The sequence below is a fragment of the Mobula hypostoma genome, chromosome 4 (assembly GCF_963921235.1).
Source record: "Mobula hypostoma chromosome 4, sMobHyp1.1, whole genome shotgun sequence".
NCBI classification, from domain to species: Eukaryota; Metazoa; Chordata; class Chondrichthyes; order Myliobatiformes; family Myliobatidae; genus Mobula; species Mobula hypostoma.
In genome coordinates, this window is record NC_086100.1 from 195,421,584 (window position 1) to 195,438,360 (window position 16,777).

Sequence of the window (16,777 nt, forward strand, 5' to 3'; positions counted from 1 at the left end):
TGTCTTTGAACTGTGGGAAGAAATCCCAGCACTTGGAGAAAAATCTACACCTTCCACTGGGAGGACATATAGAGGACATCAGAACTGAATTCTGATGCACTGAGCTGTAACAACATCTCGCTAACCACTGTGCTACTGCAGCACCCCATTTACCCAGTGACAGGTCCACCTCATCTTACACTTTCTGAACCCTGAAGTGGTCTTCCAGAAGAGGGTGCAAGACCTTCTCATTTTAAAGCTGCATTGTCAAGTCATCAAGCTTGACAAAATATGCTTCACAATACACTTTCAAATGTAGAATTCTGATAGTTTTGTCATGATGCAATTCTCAGTTCAAGAAAAAGACCAAACAAAACTGTAAATTACAAAGTTTATTCCACACTCGTGTCAGATAATTAACAATAAACAAAGGCGATACATCCGCAAACACATTCGGATAATACCCTCGTCTCGACAAAATGCTGAGAACTCATTTTTTTTTAATACAGAAATGGTATTAATACAGAACTGTACTGGCAACTGTGGTTTAAACAGACTTTACCGCAGGAGTGACCCAACCCATTATTTACCGGGCAGCAGCAAAACAGCAACGATGATACTGTGTAACTGAAAGTTATGGGCCAAGTGTCCACTGCCGATAATACACAGCAGTAATTTGAAGGCTATCTGGGGAGAAATGGACAGGGCTCAAGGCTATTTCTTGCTAAAATAGATCTTGGGTAACTCCCAGTTAAATGGGCATGGAGATTGAGTTAGAAGGTCCCACAGTTAACCACCTAAAGATTGGTTATGGAGTGGCATTGTTAGATGCCCAAGAGCCATATGGAGTACGATCTGAATTGCACCTTAGCTTACAGAATTAAGGTTCAATCCATCAAATACCATTTTAATTATTGTTATCAAAACTGATTTGTAATGGGCACTAAATTGGAGGATTCTGAGCTTCAACACAAGCAAAATGAGGATTATAAGCAAACTAATCAGAATATTGCCCTGCCCCTATATGCATAGTGCTGGTGCTAGACCTTTCCAAAAAAAAACAGCCAATGAGCCAAGTAAATCAGACACATTATGTTCCTATGTTCAACTGAGGTTTTCTTTTACAACTTAAATATTTTGGTTTCATAAGCTTAACATACTGCTTAACAGGATACTTCACTTCCCCCTCCCTATTTTTGGCCATGATTGACTTGTAATCATTCTCATGAGAGAAAAACTTGCACTTCTTTAACACCTTTCACAATCTCACTACTTTCCAAAGTGCTAGAAAGCATTTGTTGATGTATACTTTCTGATGTGATGTTGGAAATACATTTCCATGTGCAAGGAGGTTTTCTAAATGTGGTCCTCAAGCATTGAAACAAATGGGAAAAAAAGCCCCCTCTACATGGGTAAAAGTAGTACCCACTCACCCAGGTAAATAGCAATGTTAAAGGTTAATTTAATTTAATTATTAAGCTAACGCAAAGGTAAAAAGTGTCTAGGATTCTGGCACCAATGCAAATACTCCAGTAATAAAGCAATTCTTGAAATGTGAATGGTACCAAGTGTCCCAGTCCTTTTACACCATCTACATTAGTGCAGCAGTCTTGTGTTCTACTATTCTTTGTATAACCCTATATGTAAGGTGTATCTCAATGAGAAGACTTGAATTATTACATGCATATCTTGAATGCATGGAATGAATACTGAAGGGATGTAAAACAAAACTGGTTCTGTATAATCCTTGTGCGACTCAATGTTAACTCTCTGCCATATGTTGCACCAACTCACCAAACAAATGGTTATCTTTGTTGTGCATACAGGCAGTAACTAAACATCAGCGGTAATGTACATAAGTATGCACAGAATAGCAGAAAATCATCTATAAAATTGTTTCTCATTAAGTTGCTACAAGACTGGTTAAAAACTCAGGCAACTTGTGACATAAGATTTTAAATGCATGGATTGAAAGATAAAACTTTCTCCAAATCTCAAAATAAAATTCAAGGCCAAGTGCAGGATAGATCAGGAATTTCTCTGAGAGCTTGTTTGTTTCTGTTTTTAAAGGATGCGCACAAATCACACAAAAGGAACAATATTAAAACTCATGGATACAATATAGCAGAGTTCCACAATTTTCAAAAAGATCAAATTGTCGCGTGGTGCAATCAATTTTGAAACTGTGCAGGAAATACCAGACACAGAAGTAAATCTTGGGCAGCATCTTAATGCTCCACAGATGCTGGCAGATTTACAGGATGTAGCAGAAAAAGAGAAACACCTGCTAGTTTTCTTAATAAACTGCCAACAGATTCAATATATTCAAAAATAACCTGAATAAAGTTAATCTGTGCAGGCATTAACAATATTTTAATACGACTGCTGGAGAATTTTATAAAGAGATCTGGACAAGATAATTGAATCCTGTTTTGTTGAAAGGTGATACCCACATTCCTATGTGCTCCACTTCACTCAATCCAACAGTACTCATTTTAGTTAACCAGTAAGAACTAAATTTGGGATAAATCTTACTGAGCAGTTTTCCAATTAAAGACGGTAGGGGCTGGGGTTTAGTAAGAGAAAGGATGATTCCTGCACTTTTGTTTTAAACCCAAAAGCCTATTTAACACATGGGAGTATTAGAAATGTTATCCGCATCCATTTCCCTCTGGATGGCATCTGAGTTAAGCAGCGGTAACTGTTCTAATCCATTGAAATTCACGCATTAGGCAGAATTATTACCGCTGCAAATTCATGATTGAGAATACACCGAACATATCTACAAACTGGGCAGAATCGAGCAACAAGATTCTCTTTTCGACAGATAGCAACATTGAATAAAATAACCAGAATTGATGAGCGAAATATATAGAGTTAACAACTGAAATGAACAGCTCTGGAAAAAAAAGTAAAGAGCAACATTTAAACCAAGGTTAGCTTTAAAAAATCAAGGTAATAACAGGGTAGATATTTCATCTGAGAGATAGTTTATGTACCCTCCTAAACACCCCGCTATATCATTCAAATTTTAATCAATTCATTCTAGAATGTTGTCTGTTTTTACCAGCTACACAATTCAAATATGACCATTTTCATAAAAGATAGCTAACCAAATAAAAACTGACTACTAAACTGCAGAGTCATAAATACTGAATCCAATTAAGCTTCGCATATGAACACTTCCATCAAGACCAGATAAGGTACTGGATGGCATACTGATGACATTTCTTCCTTTGTCCAAGAATGCACAGTGAGGTAGTAACACATCTACTGTAGAGATGTACTAATTTGGCAATCACCAATATCAAACTCAGGGCCTCCAGTCCCTGCCATCATTCATGGGGACACCACTGAGACCAAAATGCAACCTTTACTCCAATGACGAGGCTGCCATTGTCCAGATTGTTAGGATTGAAGTGTGTTTTCCAGAATAAAGGTACTAAAAATGTTTTAAGTGCTCAAATGAATTTCTGGTGAACATAAATGTGACTATTATTCTGCAATAAGTGGTAACTGGTAACTGGCCACAAGTTTAAGGAACAGAATTTCACACAAATCTGGAGTAGTGGTGGGTGTTGCTTATATGAGTTGTGTTGCAGCTACATGATGAACACAGGAAGTGCCGAATACTGGAGGGGGATGAAAGTTTTTCCAAGCACTGATCTAATATAAACATTAAAGAGCAAGACTAGCCTGGTAGGACAGCAAGGGGTAAACATTTACTGTATCATGTCAAAATAGGAACACAAATATTATTTCCTTCTTAAAAGGCTAATAACTGGTTATCAAAATGATGCCATTACCATCCACCCAGTTTATAAAAATAAAACGTTTCAGCATGGGCTTTGATGAACAGAAGACATTGATGTTAAAGATCTCACTGAAGCGCTCTTTAATATGGGAATTGAGTTAAAATGGATTTAATAAGTTACAACCTGATATACTGCATAGCAAAATCTTTAAAAATAGATCCTTATTTATTAAAGCGCTGTGAAGTTTCTACCATTGCTGAGTGGGTGGTGCTGGAGAGTAAATAGAAGACTGGCGTGCAGTCAATTATTGATTGCCAAAGCATTTCTTGTAGTAATTGCACCTTAGATATCAGTTTCTCTCAGCACATTGCAGGAAAAAAACTGATAAAGCCCTTGGTAATAGTTGTGGCAAGAAACTGGTGCATTAAATCACAGTGAAAGTGTTTCAAAATGGGAAAACTACAATTATATTATTAGGAATAATATAAACCAACACGAGGCTTTGAAAGAAATACCTGTAATTCTAATACTTGAAACTAAGGAAGAGTTAGCAGAAATGAAGTCAGAGCCACTGAAGAACCTCTGCCCATTTCGTATAAGACTGCAATACCCCTGAACCAAATTTCAGAGAAAGTCAATACTGAAACACCGAGGCTGTCTAATGTTCTATGAATGATATTGGACTGGATTAACATGGAACTTTCACAAAGGAAAACCTACACCAAAGGTTTTCAAATTGTAAACTGTACCTGCACTGCAACCCCCCCCCCCGCATCATAACTGAATTTGCACCTGTGAAGGAACGCCAAGGCATTTGAATGTATTTAATAAATAAAGTAAGTTTCTAAATGTAAGCTACATGACATTCCCTTCCACTAAAACACAATGTGTAACAAAAATACTGGCATCTCTATTTCAATCAGAGTACCTGCAAACCACCTTTATACTGCAAGTCCAGAACCAACACATCTCCATGACAAAATGAAGAAATTCATGATCTTTTTAAAAATCGCATTCAACCCTTAAACTTCCTAACGTCTCACTGATAAAAGCTGAAAAGTGGCTGAGTACCTTATTGTTTATTTTAAATAAAAATCTATTTTCCAGTATATTTTTCTTTAGCACTCACTTGCATTAAGACCAAAAGAGGAAAAGACATCCAACTCTTGAAATGAGCACTAACATCTTCCCACAGATGAACAGTGCAAAAGAGAAAAAAGAAAGAGTGAAAACAAGAGAACAAGCATGAGAGAGCAAAACACATGAGAGAGAATGAGAAAGATTAGAACAGTGGTGCAATGTTCACCATCAAGGCAAACACAAGCAATGACCTTTTGGTAAAAATTGAAATTAATTGATTCACCATATTAGGTGCTTTCTGGTTAAAAAATGCTCTTGGATGAGCATCTGTGCGCTTTTTACCGTGAGTGACCTTTTGTCCTGACTCCCACTCATTATACAACCCAATTCATTTTTCCATCACTGAAGGATTTCCTCACAACCCCCACTCCAGACAAACAACATCCCCTTTTAAAGCCTATTGGGCTGACTTTAAAAAAAAAACAAAAAGAGATGCAAAGTTTCTATACAAAGTATCACAATATGCATTGCAACACATTTAGCCTCCAGAGCATTCCCTTTACTGCTAGTGTTATGTTAGGATTATCTTGTAGATAATAAAACTACCTACCTGAAATGGTAGTGGTAATACTGTTATACTTATTTGTAACCAACCCCCCAGCCCACCTTTATAAGGCTCCTGTAATTTGGAAAAGGACATTTATAATTAGGCAGTAAAAGAGCCAAAGCAGTGCATGTTGGGTTCCAGCAGATTGTAGTTTTACAATTCTTATAGAATCTTTTTTTTTTGGCAAAGTGCTTTTGTTGTTTTGCTTACACCAATTCTTGTTTATTTAGAAAAGGGGGGCTGTTACTTTAAACCCATCTTTCAAGACATGCAAAAGGTCCCTAAAACTTAAGAAGTTTTGTGGCAATTCATCATCTTCAACCACCAAACCACGAGACCAGTTGTTTTAAGTAGCAGACCCACTGTGATGCATGGCAAATGGAATACTGCACACTAGCCGAACCCTTGCACATACCAGAAATTGTGAAAGGAACAAGTTATTTCTGCAATGAAGCTTAAAAAAAGAGCATTCAATCTAAACAAGTTTCGGCATAGGGAAAGGGAGAGGGTAGGTAATCCAATAGCATCTATAACCAATTGGCCATCCTAAAAAGTGACTCGCTTCACAGTGTTCAGAAATTGTATTTTTTTGCTTCCTCCAGTAGAGGGCAGCCTACAAGACTCTCAAACTTTCAGTACTTCACTCCAGGAACAAATTCCTTGGCGTCCGGATTCAGAGTACTTTTACTCTAGAGGGAAGAGAGAGGAAACAATTAGATTTATTTGGGTTAGACAGATACAAAGTCTTTTTTTTTAAAATAAAACTGCTAAACAGCTGACAATAACATCCTAAGTGGGAAGAAAGTGTTCTTGACTTAAGGTCATATAGCCCTTAATGGCGACCAAGATTCCCATTTAATCTAGTCCTAACTGGCCCATATTCTCTAAGGCTTTGAGCTGAAGCTTTGGCCTTCCATGTACATGTCAAAGTGTCTTTTAACTCAATGGCATAGACGTATCCGAATTAAAACCAAAATCAGACTGAATCTCTGAGAGATATACTGCCAGATTGATTCCTAGATGAGGCGATTGTCATACAAGTTGAGTAGGATTGTTCTCCCGTAACTAGATAGTTTAGAATAATGAGAGAAAATTTCATTGAGACATACAGGACTGGATGCTGAGGAGTTGTTCTACAACTAAAGGATACGAGGATAAAACCCCATAATAAAAATTAGAACCAGAATGAGAAGTTTCTTTATGCAGCCGGTTGCAAACTTATGGAATTCTCTACTCCAGGGGGTTTGCGGATACTCAGTCACTGAGTACAATTCAAGTTAAAATTAATACATTTTCAGATAACGGAGTGGTTGGGGGTGGGGGGGGGAGGAAAGAGGGAAGAATATGGAACTGAAGTACAGGCATTGGCTGAATCAAAGGTGGTGATGAATCAGCATACAGGAGAAAGATTGAAAACCTAATGGGTGGTGCCACAGCAGCCTCACAACTCGATGTCATTAAGATCAAGGAGCTGATTATTGACTTCAGGAGGAAGAAATTGGAGGTCCATGAGCCAGTCCCTATTAGGGAATCAAAGGTGGAGAGGGTGAGCAACTTTAATTTCCTTCAATTCAGAGGCTCTGTCCTGGGACCAGAACACAAGCGCCATGATAAAGAAAGCATGGCAGTGACTCTACTTTCTTCTAAGTTTGCAAAGATTCAGCATGACATCTAAAACTTTGACAAACTTCTATAGATATGTGGTGGAGACTGGCTGTATCACAACCCAGTATGGAAATACTATTGCCTTTGAATGGAAAAACCTACAAAAAGTAGTGGATATGGCCAAGTCCATCACGGGTAAAGCCTTCCCCAGCATTGAGCACATCTGCATGGAGCCATCAGGGACTCCATTGCCCAGGTCATGGTCTCTTCTCGCTGCTGCCATCTGGAAGCCTCAAGACCCACCCCACCAAGTTCAGGAACGGTCATTACCCCTCAACCATTAAGCTCTTGAACCAGAGGGGATAACTTCACACAACTTGACTCGACCCAACAATGAACTGTTCCCACAGCCCATGGACTCACTTTCAAGGACTTTACATCTCATGTTCTCGATATTTATTACCTATTTATTATCTGCACCTTTTGTTGTCTTTACATATTGTTTGTCTCGTCCATGGGAGGGGGGGGCAGTCTTTCATTGATTCTATTGTGCTTCTTGTAGTTACTGTGAATGTCCACAAGAAAATGAATCTTAGGGTTATGAATGGTAACATACAAGTACTTTGATAATAAATTAACTTGGAATACTTTTGAATGGTAGCACTCACGCGGGGGGATTATTGGTGCTTCTATTTCTCGTTAGTTTCTCCAACCAAAAAAAACAGCTTCTAGATTTCTACCCAATTACATCATTGAAATCATTTTAAGCATCTCAATTAGATTATTTAAACTTCAGATTTTATTATGTATTGCAATGTACTGCTGCCACTAAACAAATTTCATAATATATACTAGTGATATTAAATCTGATTCCGATTCATATTTCAGCACGTCAAAAAGCATGAAATGCTGGCCACATGAAACAATATGTGTTTGCATCCTATCATAAGGAAACAAGCCCTCAGTCTACCAATTAGCAAGATAGTACCATTTTATATTTAACGGATAAAAAGAAAAAGGGCAGTGTTATTAATAAGAGAGGACATTAGTACAATAGTGGGACAGGTTCTATGCTCAGCAGATTTTGATGCAGAATTGAAGGTGGCTTCAGGTAAACTATACAGCAAGGAGTAGAAACTTTAATACAAGTGGTTTATAGGCAAATAGCATATATGAGGGACATGTGCAAGAATATTCAAGGTGTATACGAGGTATATTACAATCATGGGGGACTGCAATCTACATATATATTGGGGGAATTAAAACAGCATGGCTTCAGTTGGTTTTTAGTTGCCTTCTGTTGTTTTTTTAAGAGAATGGCTTGTCATATGAAGAGCGTCTGATGGTACTGGGCCTGTACTCCTTAGAATTAATAAGAATGAGGGGTGATCTCATTGCAACCTACCAAATGATGAAAGGCCTTGACAGAGTGGATGTGGAGAGGATAAGACCAGAGGACACAGCCTCAGAATAGAGGGACATCCTTTTAGAATGGAGATGAGGAGGAATTTCTTTAGCCAGAAGGTGGTGTATCTGTGGAATTTTTTGCCACAGACAGCTGTGGAGGCCAAGTCTTTATGTATATTTAGGGCAGAGGTTGATAGATTCTTGATTAGTCAGGGCATGAAGGGATTCGGGCAGAAGGAAGGAAACTTCAAGGGATTTCTAGATCAACATAAATCATGAAATTGTGGAGAGGTACAACAGCAGATCAGGCCTTTGGCCCACCAAATCCATGCTGACCATAGGCACCCATTTTTACACTATTCATACTCTAACCTATTTTGTTTTCTGCACTCCACGCTTGGAACAATTTGCAATGGAGAGGGTGCAGAGGAGATTCACTATGATGTTGCTTGGATGAGAGGACTTTAGTTATTGGGAAAGACTGGGAAGAGCTTGGAGTGACCTTGTATAAATATATCAGATTACAATTAAAATATTCTTCCCATGGTAGAGGTATTAAAAACCAGGGGGCAAAGATTTAGGATGAGAGGTAGGACTTTTAAAGGGGATCTCAGGGGCATTCTTTTTTTAAAAAAAACATCTTGATATCTGGAATGCCTGCCAATGGGTATGGCGAAATCAGATATAATGTTTAAGAGGAATTTAGAAAGACATGAATGGGCATGGCATAGAAGGATACACAAGAACACAGAAAATAGTAGGAGTAGGATATCAGGCATTTCAAACTTGCCTTGCCAGTTAATACCATTGCCTCACCATCCAGAACATGCCCACTTCTTGCATCTATTGTAGTGTAATGTAATGGGTGACAGATGACACACATTGCTCACTAGAAACTGTTCTACAATATTCATAAACACCGTCATTGAGTTGTAACACACATAAAAGTTGCTGGTGAACGCAGCAGGCCAGGCAGCATCTCTAGGAAGAGGTGCAGGCGATGTTTCAGGCCGAGACCCTTCATCAGGACTAATTAATTAGGTGCCGCCCGGCAAGTAAATGTCGGTCCAGATCAGAGGCGATTGCTGATTGCGTCACCTAATTAATTAGCTTGTTTATTTCGGCTTTTTTCTTAAAGATGTGCTGGGTGCGTTCTGGCTACTGCTGTACCCCTGCATTCTTCGCGGCAATGTATCGGTCCGCGACCCGGAGGGTGGGGACCACTTCCTAGAAGACCCGTTAGCATTTGATAAATCTGTCAATCTCAGCAGATGGGCCAAACCAGGTGAGGGTAGCCAACGGGTCTTCGACCCTTGGTGAGGTAGGGGATTTGCCTATCCCAGCATGTGAAGCCTGGCCCTGGCAGATGGAGAAGAGGAGACCGATTAATGGTCCAACGGTCAAGAAAGCAGGCCAGCAGGCATTGGAGGAGCACTAAGAGCACGACAAGGCATTTAGACGTCCTGGTCATCCACTGCAAGAGGTGGTGATCTCTTTAAACTCACCCGGCAGTAGGCAAAGGCAAACCTCTGCTGTAGCCTGCTGAGTACACGATTTCTCAATATGTCAGAGCGGCGTGGAGGGAAATTATCTGCCAGCTGGAATTTCCAGATGTGACCTAAAGCAAACGTGTCACTCTGCAAATTCACCTACTACAGACTTTTAGACTGTCTGAGTCTGAGCGCACTAAACAGTCGTTCTCCTACCCAGCCTGGGCCTATTCCTTCAGAACTAATGGACCACATACTCTCACTCTTAGACAATCGCCATCCTTGTTTTATTTTTAAAGAACTCTTTATGCAACAAATACCTGATGAAGTTGACACAGCCCTGCTAATACACTTATGAAGGACTATAGGGAACTTCTTAAGAGTGGCTAATTGTCTACACTTATTCAGGCACAGGTGTATCGTTCCTCTTCCTTTAAGCCCTGTCAGCAGAGCCTCCAGCAGACTCACACACGTGGTTCCAAATCAGACAACGCCAGGTCTATGGTGTGCAATGAACCAGAATTGATTAGAAAGCTTAAGGTAAAAGACCCCTTAAGACCAAGTCATTATAATATGATCAAATTCACCCAGAAATTTGAGGTGGAGAAGCTGAAGTCAAATGTATCAGAAGTACAGTGGAGTAAAGGGAATTACCGAAGCATAAGAGAGGATTTGGTCAAAATTGATTGGAAAAAAACACTGGCGGGCATGATAGCAAAGCAGCAATGGCTACAATCTCTGGAAGCAACTATAAGGCACAGGATATATACAAGCTGAAAAGGAAGTAGTATTCTAAAGGCAAGATGACACAACCGTGGCTAACAAGAGAAGTCAAAGCCAACATAAAAGCCAAAGAGAGGACATATAATAGAGCAAAAACTAGTAGGAAGTTAGAGGATTCAGAAGCTTTAAAAACCAAAAGAAAGCAGCTAAAATAGTCATTAAGGAAAAGATGGAATCCAAAAGTAAGCAAGCCAATAATATTAAAGAGAATATTAATATTAAAGCTTCTTCAGATACATAAGGTATTAAAACAAAGAGGTGAGAGTGGTTATTGGACCATTGGAAAACGATGCTGGAGAGGTAGTAATGTGGGACAGGGAAACGGCAGACAAACTGAATAAGTATTATACATCAGTCTTCACTGTGGAAGATGGGTGGCAGTGTTAGCAGTGAGGAGGATGCTAAGAGGATGCAGGGTGACTTGGATAGGTTGGGTGAGTGGGCAAACTCATGGCAGATGCAATTTAATGTGGATAAATGTGAAGTTATCCACTTTAGTGGCAAAAATAGGAAAACAGATTATCTGAATGGTGGCCGATTAGGAAAAGGGGAGGTGCAATGAGACCTGGGTGTCATTATACACCAGTCATTGAAAGTGGGCATGCAGGTACAGCAGGCGGTGAAAAAGGCAAATGGTATGCTGGCATTTATAGCGAGAGGATTCGAGTACAGGAGCAGGGAGGTACTACTGCAGTTGTACAAGGCCTTGGTGAGACCACACCTGGAGTATTGTGTGCAGTTTTGGTCCCCTAATCTGAGGAAAGACATCTTTGCCATAGAGGGAGTACAAAGAAGGTTCACCAGATTAATTCCTGGGATGGCAGGTCTTTCATATGAAGAAAGACTGGATGAACTGGGCTTGTACTCGTTGGAATTTAGAAGATTGAGGGGGGATCTGATTGAAACGTATAAGATCCTAAAGGGATTGGACAGGCTAGATGCGGGAAGATTGTTCCCGATGTTGGGGAGGTCCAGAACGAGGGGTCACAGTTTGAGGATAGAGGGGAAGCCTTTTGGGACCGAGATTAGGAAAAACTTCTTCACACAGAGAGTGGTGAATCTGTGGAATTCTCTGCCACAGCAAACTGTTGAGGCCAGTTCATTGGCTATGTTTAAGAGGGAGTTAGATATGGCCCTTGTGGCTACAGGGGTCAGGGGGTATGGAGGGAAGGCTGGGGCGGGGTTCTGAGTTGGATGATCAGCCATGATCATAATAAATGGCGGTGCAGGCTCGAAGGGCCGAATGGCCTACTCCTGCACCTATTTTCTATGCTTCTATGTTTCTAAGACACGAGCAGCGTGTTGGAAGTTCCAGAGGGTCAGGGGTCAGAAGTGGATGTAGTTGCCATTACTAGGGAGGAAGTTCTTAGAAACTGTAAGGTCTGATGGTAGATAAATCACTAGGATCAGATGGTGTACACCCCAGGGATCTGAAAGAGGTAACCGAAGAGATTGTTGAGGCATTAGTAATGATCTTTCAAGAATCACTAGATTCGGAAATGGTTCCAGAAGACTGGATAATTGCAAATATCACTCCACTCTTCAAGAAGGAAGAGAGGGAGAAGAAAGAAAACTATAGGCCAGTTAGCCTGAGCTCAGTGGTTGGGAAGATATTGGAGTTGATTATTAAGGATGAGGTCTCAGGGTACTTGGAGACGCATGATAAAATAGGCCGCATTCAGCGTGGTTTCCTCAAGGGAAAATCTTGCTTGACATCTGTTGGAATTCTTTGAAGACATAACAAGCAGGATAGACAAAGGAGAATCACTTGATATTGTGTACATGGATTTTCTGAAGGCTTTTAACAAGATGCCACAGATGAGGCTGCTTAACAAGCTACCAGCCCATGGTATTACAGGAAAGATACCAGCATAGATAAAGCAGTGGCTGAATGGCAGGAGGCAAAGAGTGGTAATAAAAGGAACCTTTTCTGTTTGGCTGCCGGAGGCTAGTGGTGTTCCACAGGTATCTGTATTGGAACCGCTTCTTTTTACGTTATACGTCAATGACTTAGATGAAGGAATTGATGGCTTTGTTTCAAAGTTTGCAGATAATATGAAGATAGGTGGAGGGGCAGGTAGTTTTGAGGAAGCAGAGGCTACAGAAGGACTTGGACAGATTAGGAGAATGGGCAAAGAAGTGGCAGGTGGAATACAGGCAAATGTGATGTTAGCATTCACTTCCAGAGGACTAGAATATAAAAGCAAGGATCTTACGTTGAAACTTTATAAAGCATTGGTGAGGCCACACTTGTACTGAGAGTAGTTTTGGGCCCCTTATCTTAGAAATACTGACATTGGAGAGGGTTCAAGTGGTTCACAAAAATGGTTTCAGGATTCGAGCATTTGATAGCTCTGGCCCTGTATTCACAAGAATTCAAAGAATGAGGGTGACCTAATTGAAACCTATTGAACGTTCAAAGGTCTTGATTGAATTGGTGTGGAGAGGATGTTTCCTATGCTAGAAGAGTCTAGGACCAGAGGACACAGCCTCAGAATAGGGGGGTGCTCTTTTTGACTAGAGATAAAGAGGAATTTCTTTAGCCAGAGAGTGGTGAATCTGTGGAATTTGTTGCCAAAGGTAGCTGTGGAGGCCAAGACTTCACGAATATTTAAGGCAGAAGTTGATAAATTCTTGACTGGTCAAGGCATGAAGGGATATGAGGAAAAACAGGGGATTGGGGCTGAGAGGAATAACAGATCAGTCATGGTGAAATGATGGAACAGACTCAATGGGCTATATGGCCTAACTCTGCTCCTATATCTTATGGTCCGATTATGTTTTTAACCACATACCCTTTGACATGAACATCAAGAAGTGCCGACTGCCAATCAGCTTTGACAGTGCTAGTGCATCATGACGTTGAAGCTCTGTGAATACAGTGAGTTCCAGCTGCCAGGGTCGTTTATTGTCAATTACGGACATCTTTTCAGGGTGATGCTTCCTGTGTGGCACGGGTGCTCAAGTGAGTGTGCTGCCAGCATCACCCGTTGATTATAAGGCAAAGAGTGATGGATCCACACTAGATGCCACCGATGGCATTAGGAATCGACTTGTAGGATACGACATGTGGCACTCTGCTTCAGTGGACAATGCTACACGTGGGACTTTTGTCTTAGCTAAAGTTGTTAGATCTCTGCTCAGCGTAGATTTCCTGTGCACCAAAGAACTATCAGTAGATCTTAAGAACTGCCAGCTTCTGGATGCAAAGGTCTTTGAGTCATTACCCTGTACCCCCAGTATGCTCCCCATAATGGTTCTGTGAACTCACTGGCCTGCTGGGCGCTAAACTGCAACTCCTCGCATTCATCTACGAAAACAGCTTAATTTCTACTTTGATGGCTCTCCTTTTCCCTTTCAGGGTGGATGGGGCTCTGTTGAAGACCCTGACCTTGAACTACCCTCAGACTTTGGTTCTTTGCAGTGGTGTGACCCGCTCCTGGGGGACATGGCCCAGAAGACAAGCGCGCTTTTGGGGTTCCGAGGTTTCGTGGCCCTGTGGACGGGCTGATTCTAAGCCCATGCCATCGACTGAAGCATTGTTGGAGAGAACAGAATATTGGGAACAGCAGATCAGAAGCCGTGTACTTGGCAAATCACAAGCTCTCTCTCTCGGTGGGGGAGAGATTCCTGACAATTCTTGGGTCATAGAACAGCGAGTTGTTTTGTTGTGTCTCCCCTCTTGCTGTGAAAGAGGCACCTCTTTTTCCCTTTATTGGGGGGGACAGAGCCTGTGGCAGTAGAATTGTTGGGTGGACGATTAATTTTTTGTTGTACTGCAGATCGTGGTCTTTATTGGGGGCTTTGCTTTTGCATGCTTGGTGTGTGGAGGGCGCTGATGCTTTTTGCGGAAGTGAGTGGGGGTAAGGGTGGGGGAAAAGTTGTTACTTTGCTTCTGTTTCTGCATGGCGGGGGGAGCAGGAGGGCTTTCAGGTTCCAACGTTTAAACAATCACTTCAGGGTACTCTTCTGTTTTCGAGGATGTCAGTGAAGAAAAAGAATTTCAGGATGTATATTGTATACATTTCTCTGATATTAAATGGAACTAATGAACTTTTGAGTTCCCAAACCTCACCAAGCCCACATTTTCCACTACTGTCACAAAGCATAGGGTCAAGCAACACATTTCTGCTACTGGCTCACTGGTCCACAACCATGCGCGTAGTCTGGCAGCATGAAGACAGTTTGCTAACATGGAAATGCTTGGCACTGTATGCAGTCGAATAGCCTGATGGCGGTTGCCATGGACGCGCCGATTACCGCTACCTCAACAAGGCCACCACCAGATTGTTACCCGGTCCCACATATTCAAGACTTTTTGGCATGTTTAGCCAGAAAGATAATTTTTTCTGAAGTGGACTTAATCAGTGGCTACCATTAGACACCTGTATGTGCTGAGGGTATTCCAAAACTGCTATTATAACCCCATTTGGCCTATTTGAGCTTCTGCACATGCTGTTTGTACTGAAAAATGCAGCACAGACTTTCCAGTGACTAATGGACTCTGTGTTAAAAGACTTTTTGTTTACCTGGATGATACACTTGTTGCCAACACATCCGAAACTGAACACATCACATCTCCGCAAACTTAAGCCCAAATGGGCTGATTATGAATACTGCAAAATACCAGTTTGGGTTGTCTACTATTGACTTTCTCAGCCACCGCATCTCCACAGAAGGAGCGACAACCCTGGACTTTTCACTGCCCTGCATTACAAGAGTTTTGAGGTATGGTGAATTTCTAATGTCATTTCATTTCATGAACTGCTGAACTTATGTTCCCCTTCAACAGTACTCTTAAAAGCACTTCCCTAAATTGCATGCTTGAGTGGTCAGCAGACATGACCAGAACATTTGACGACACCATACAAGCTCTTTTGAACATGATCCTACTGGTGTACCCACTCCCCAGTGCACCTATAGTCATCACTACTGGCACTTCACACTATGCTGTGGGTGCTGTGCATGAACAGTTGGTTGGAGGCATATGTCAGCTGCTCACCTTCAGCCAGCAACTCTGCCTTCACCTCCCCCCCAAGAGGAAGTACAGCACGTTTAACGTCGAGCTTCTCATCTCCATCTGGCCATCAATTTTTGTTTTCTACTGGAAGGCCAGTATTTCACGGTGTTCGTTGACCACAAACCACTTGTGCAGGCGATGGCCAAAGTGTTTCACACTTGGTCTGCATGGCAGCAGTGGCACCTGGTCTATATTTCAGAATTCATGACTGACATATAGCACATCAAAAGGAAAAATAATGCTGTGGCTGATTGCCTCTCAAGTCCTGCCAGGAGAGATATGTGTCAGAGAGCTTCTGTATGCAGACGACTCAGCCCTGGTTGCTACTGATGTTAATGTGATTCAAGAAATTGTAGACCGCTTCTCGTTTGCTGCCACTCTTTTTGGCCTAAGAATCAATGTCTCCAAAATCGAACTTCTGCACCAGCCTCCTCCTCTGTGTAGTCCTAGTGAGACCCAACCATCAGTCATATTGGTCAATGGGGTAGTGCTGAAATGTTCTGACTCTTTCACATACTTAGGAAGCTCTGTGACCAACACCAACTCATCAGATCTGGAAGTTGAGAGGCGAATTCAATCAGCTACAAAAGTCTTAGGTGTTTTGCAGAAGCAACTTTGGTCTCGCCACGACATTAAAACGGCAACCAAGGTCAAAGTGCATAACACAGCTGTTTTACCATCTCTGCTTTATTCAACTGAAACAATGAAATTGTATCGGAAGCACATCAAGAAATTGACCAAGACACAACACAGGCATTTACGACAAATATTACACATCAAGTGGCAAGAGAGGGTACCAGATGTGGAGGTGCTCAAATGTGCTGGGACAGTCAGCGTAGAATTGTTCATTACAGCTTCTCAGCTGCGTTGGACTGGTCATGCCACAAGAATGAGCGATGATCGTTTACCCAAAGCTGTTTTCTCTGGCGAGTTACATGAAGGAACGAGGAAGCACGGTGGTCAGAAGCTGCGCTACAAAGATGTGCTCAAGCTCCATATGAAGAACACTGACATGAATGTCAACACCTGGGAGAAAGATGCTTTGGACAGA

The 16,777-nt window shown here is 41.3% G+C and overlaps 1 protein-coding gene across 3 annotated transcripts in view; it reads right to left on the minus strand.

Moving 5' to 3' along the window:
* Positions 1-340: 340 nt before the first annotated feature.
* Positions 341-16,777, minus strand: part of paip2b (poly(A) binding protein interacting protein 2B) — a 122,679-nt gene continuing 106,242 nt past the window's right edge. For all 3 annotated transcript variants that reach the window (XM_063047161.1, XM_063047159.1, XM_063047160.1), the window contains one exon: positions 341-6,110. In XM_063047161.1, the coding sequence (XP_062903231.1) occupies positions 6,054-6,110 (57 nt within the window). In that variant the 3' untranslated portion in view covers positions 341-6,053. The remainder of the gene's footprint in view (positions 6,111-16,777) is intronic.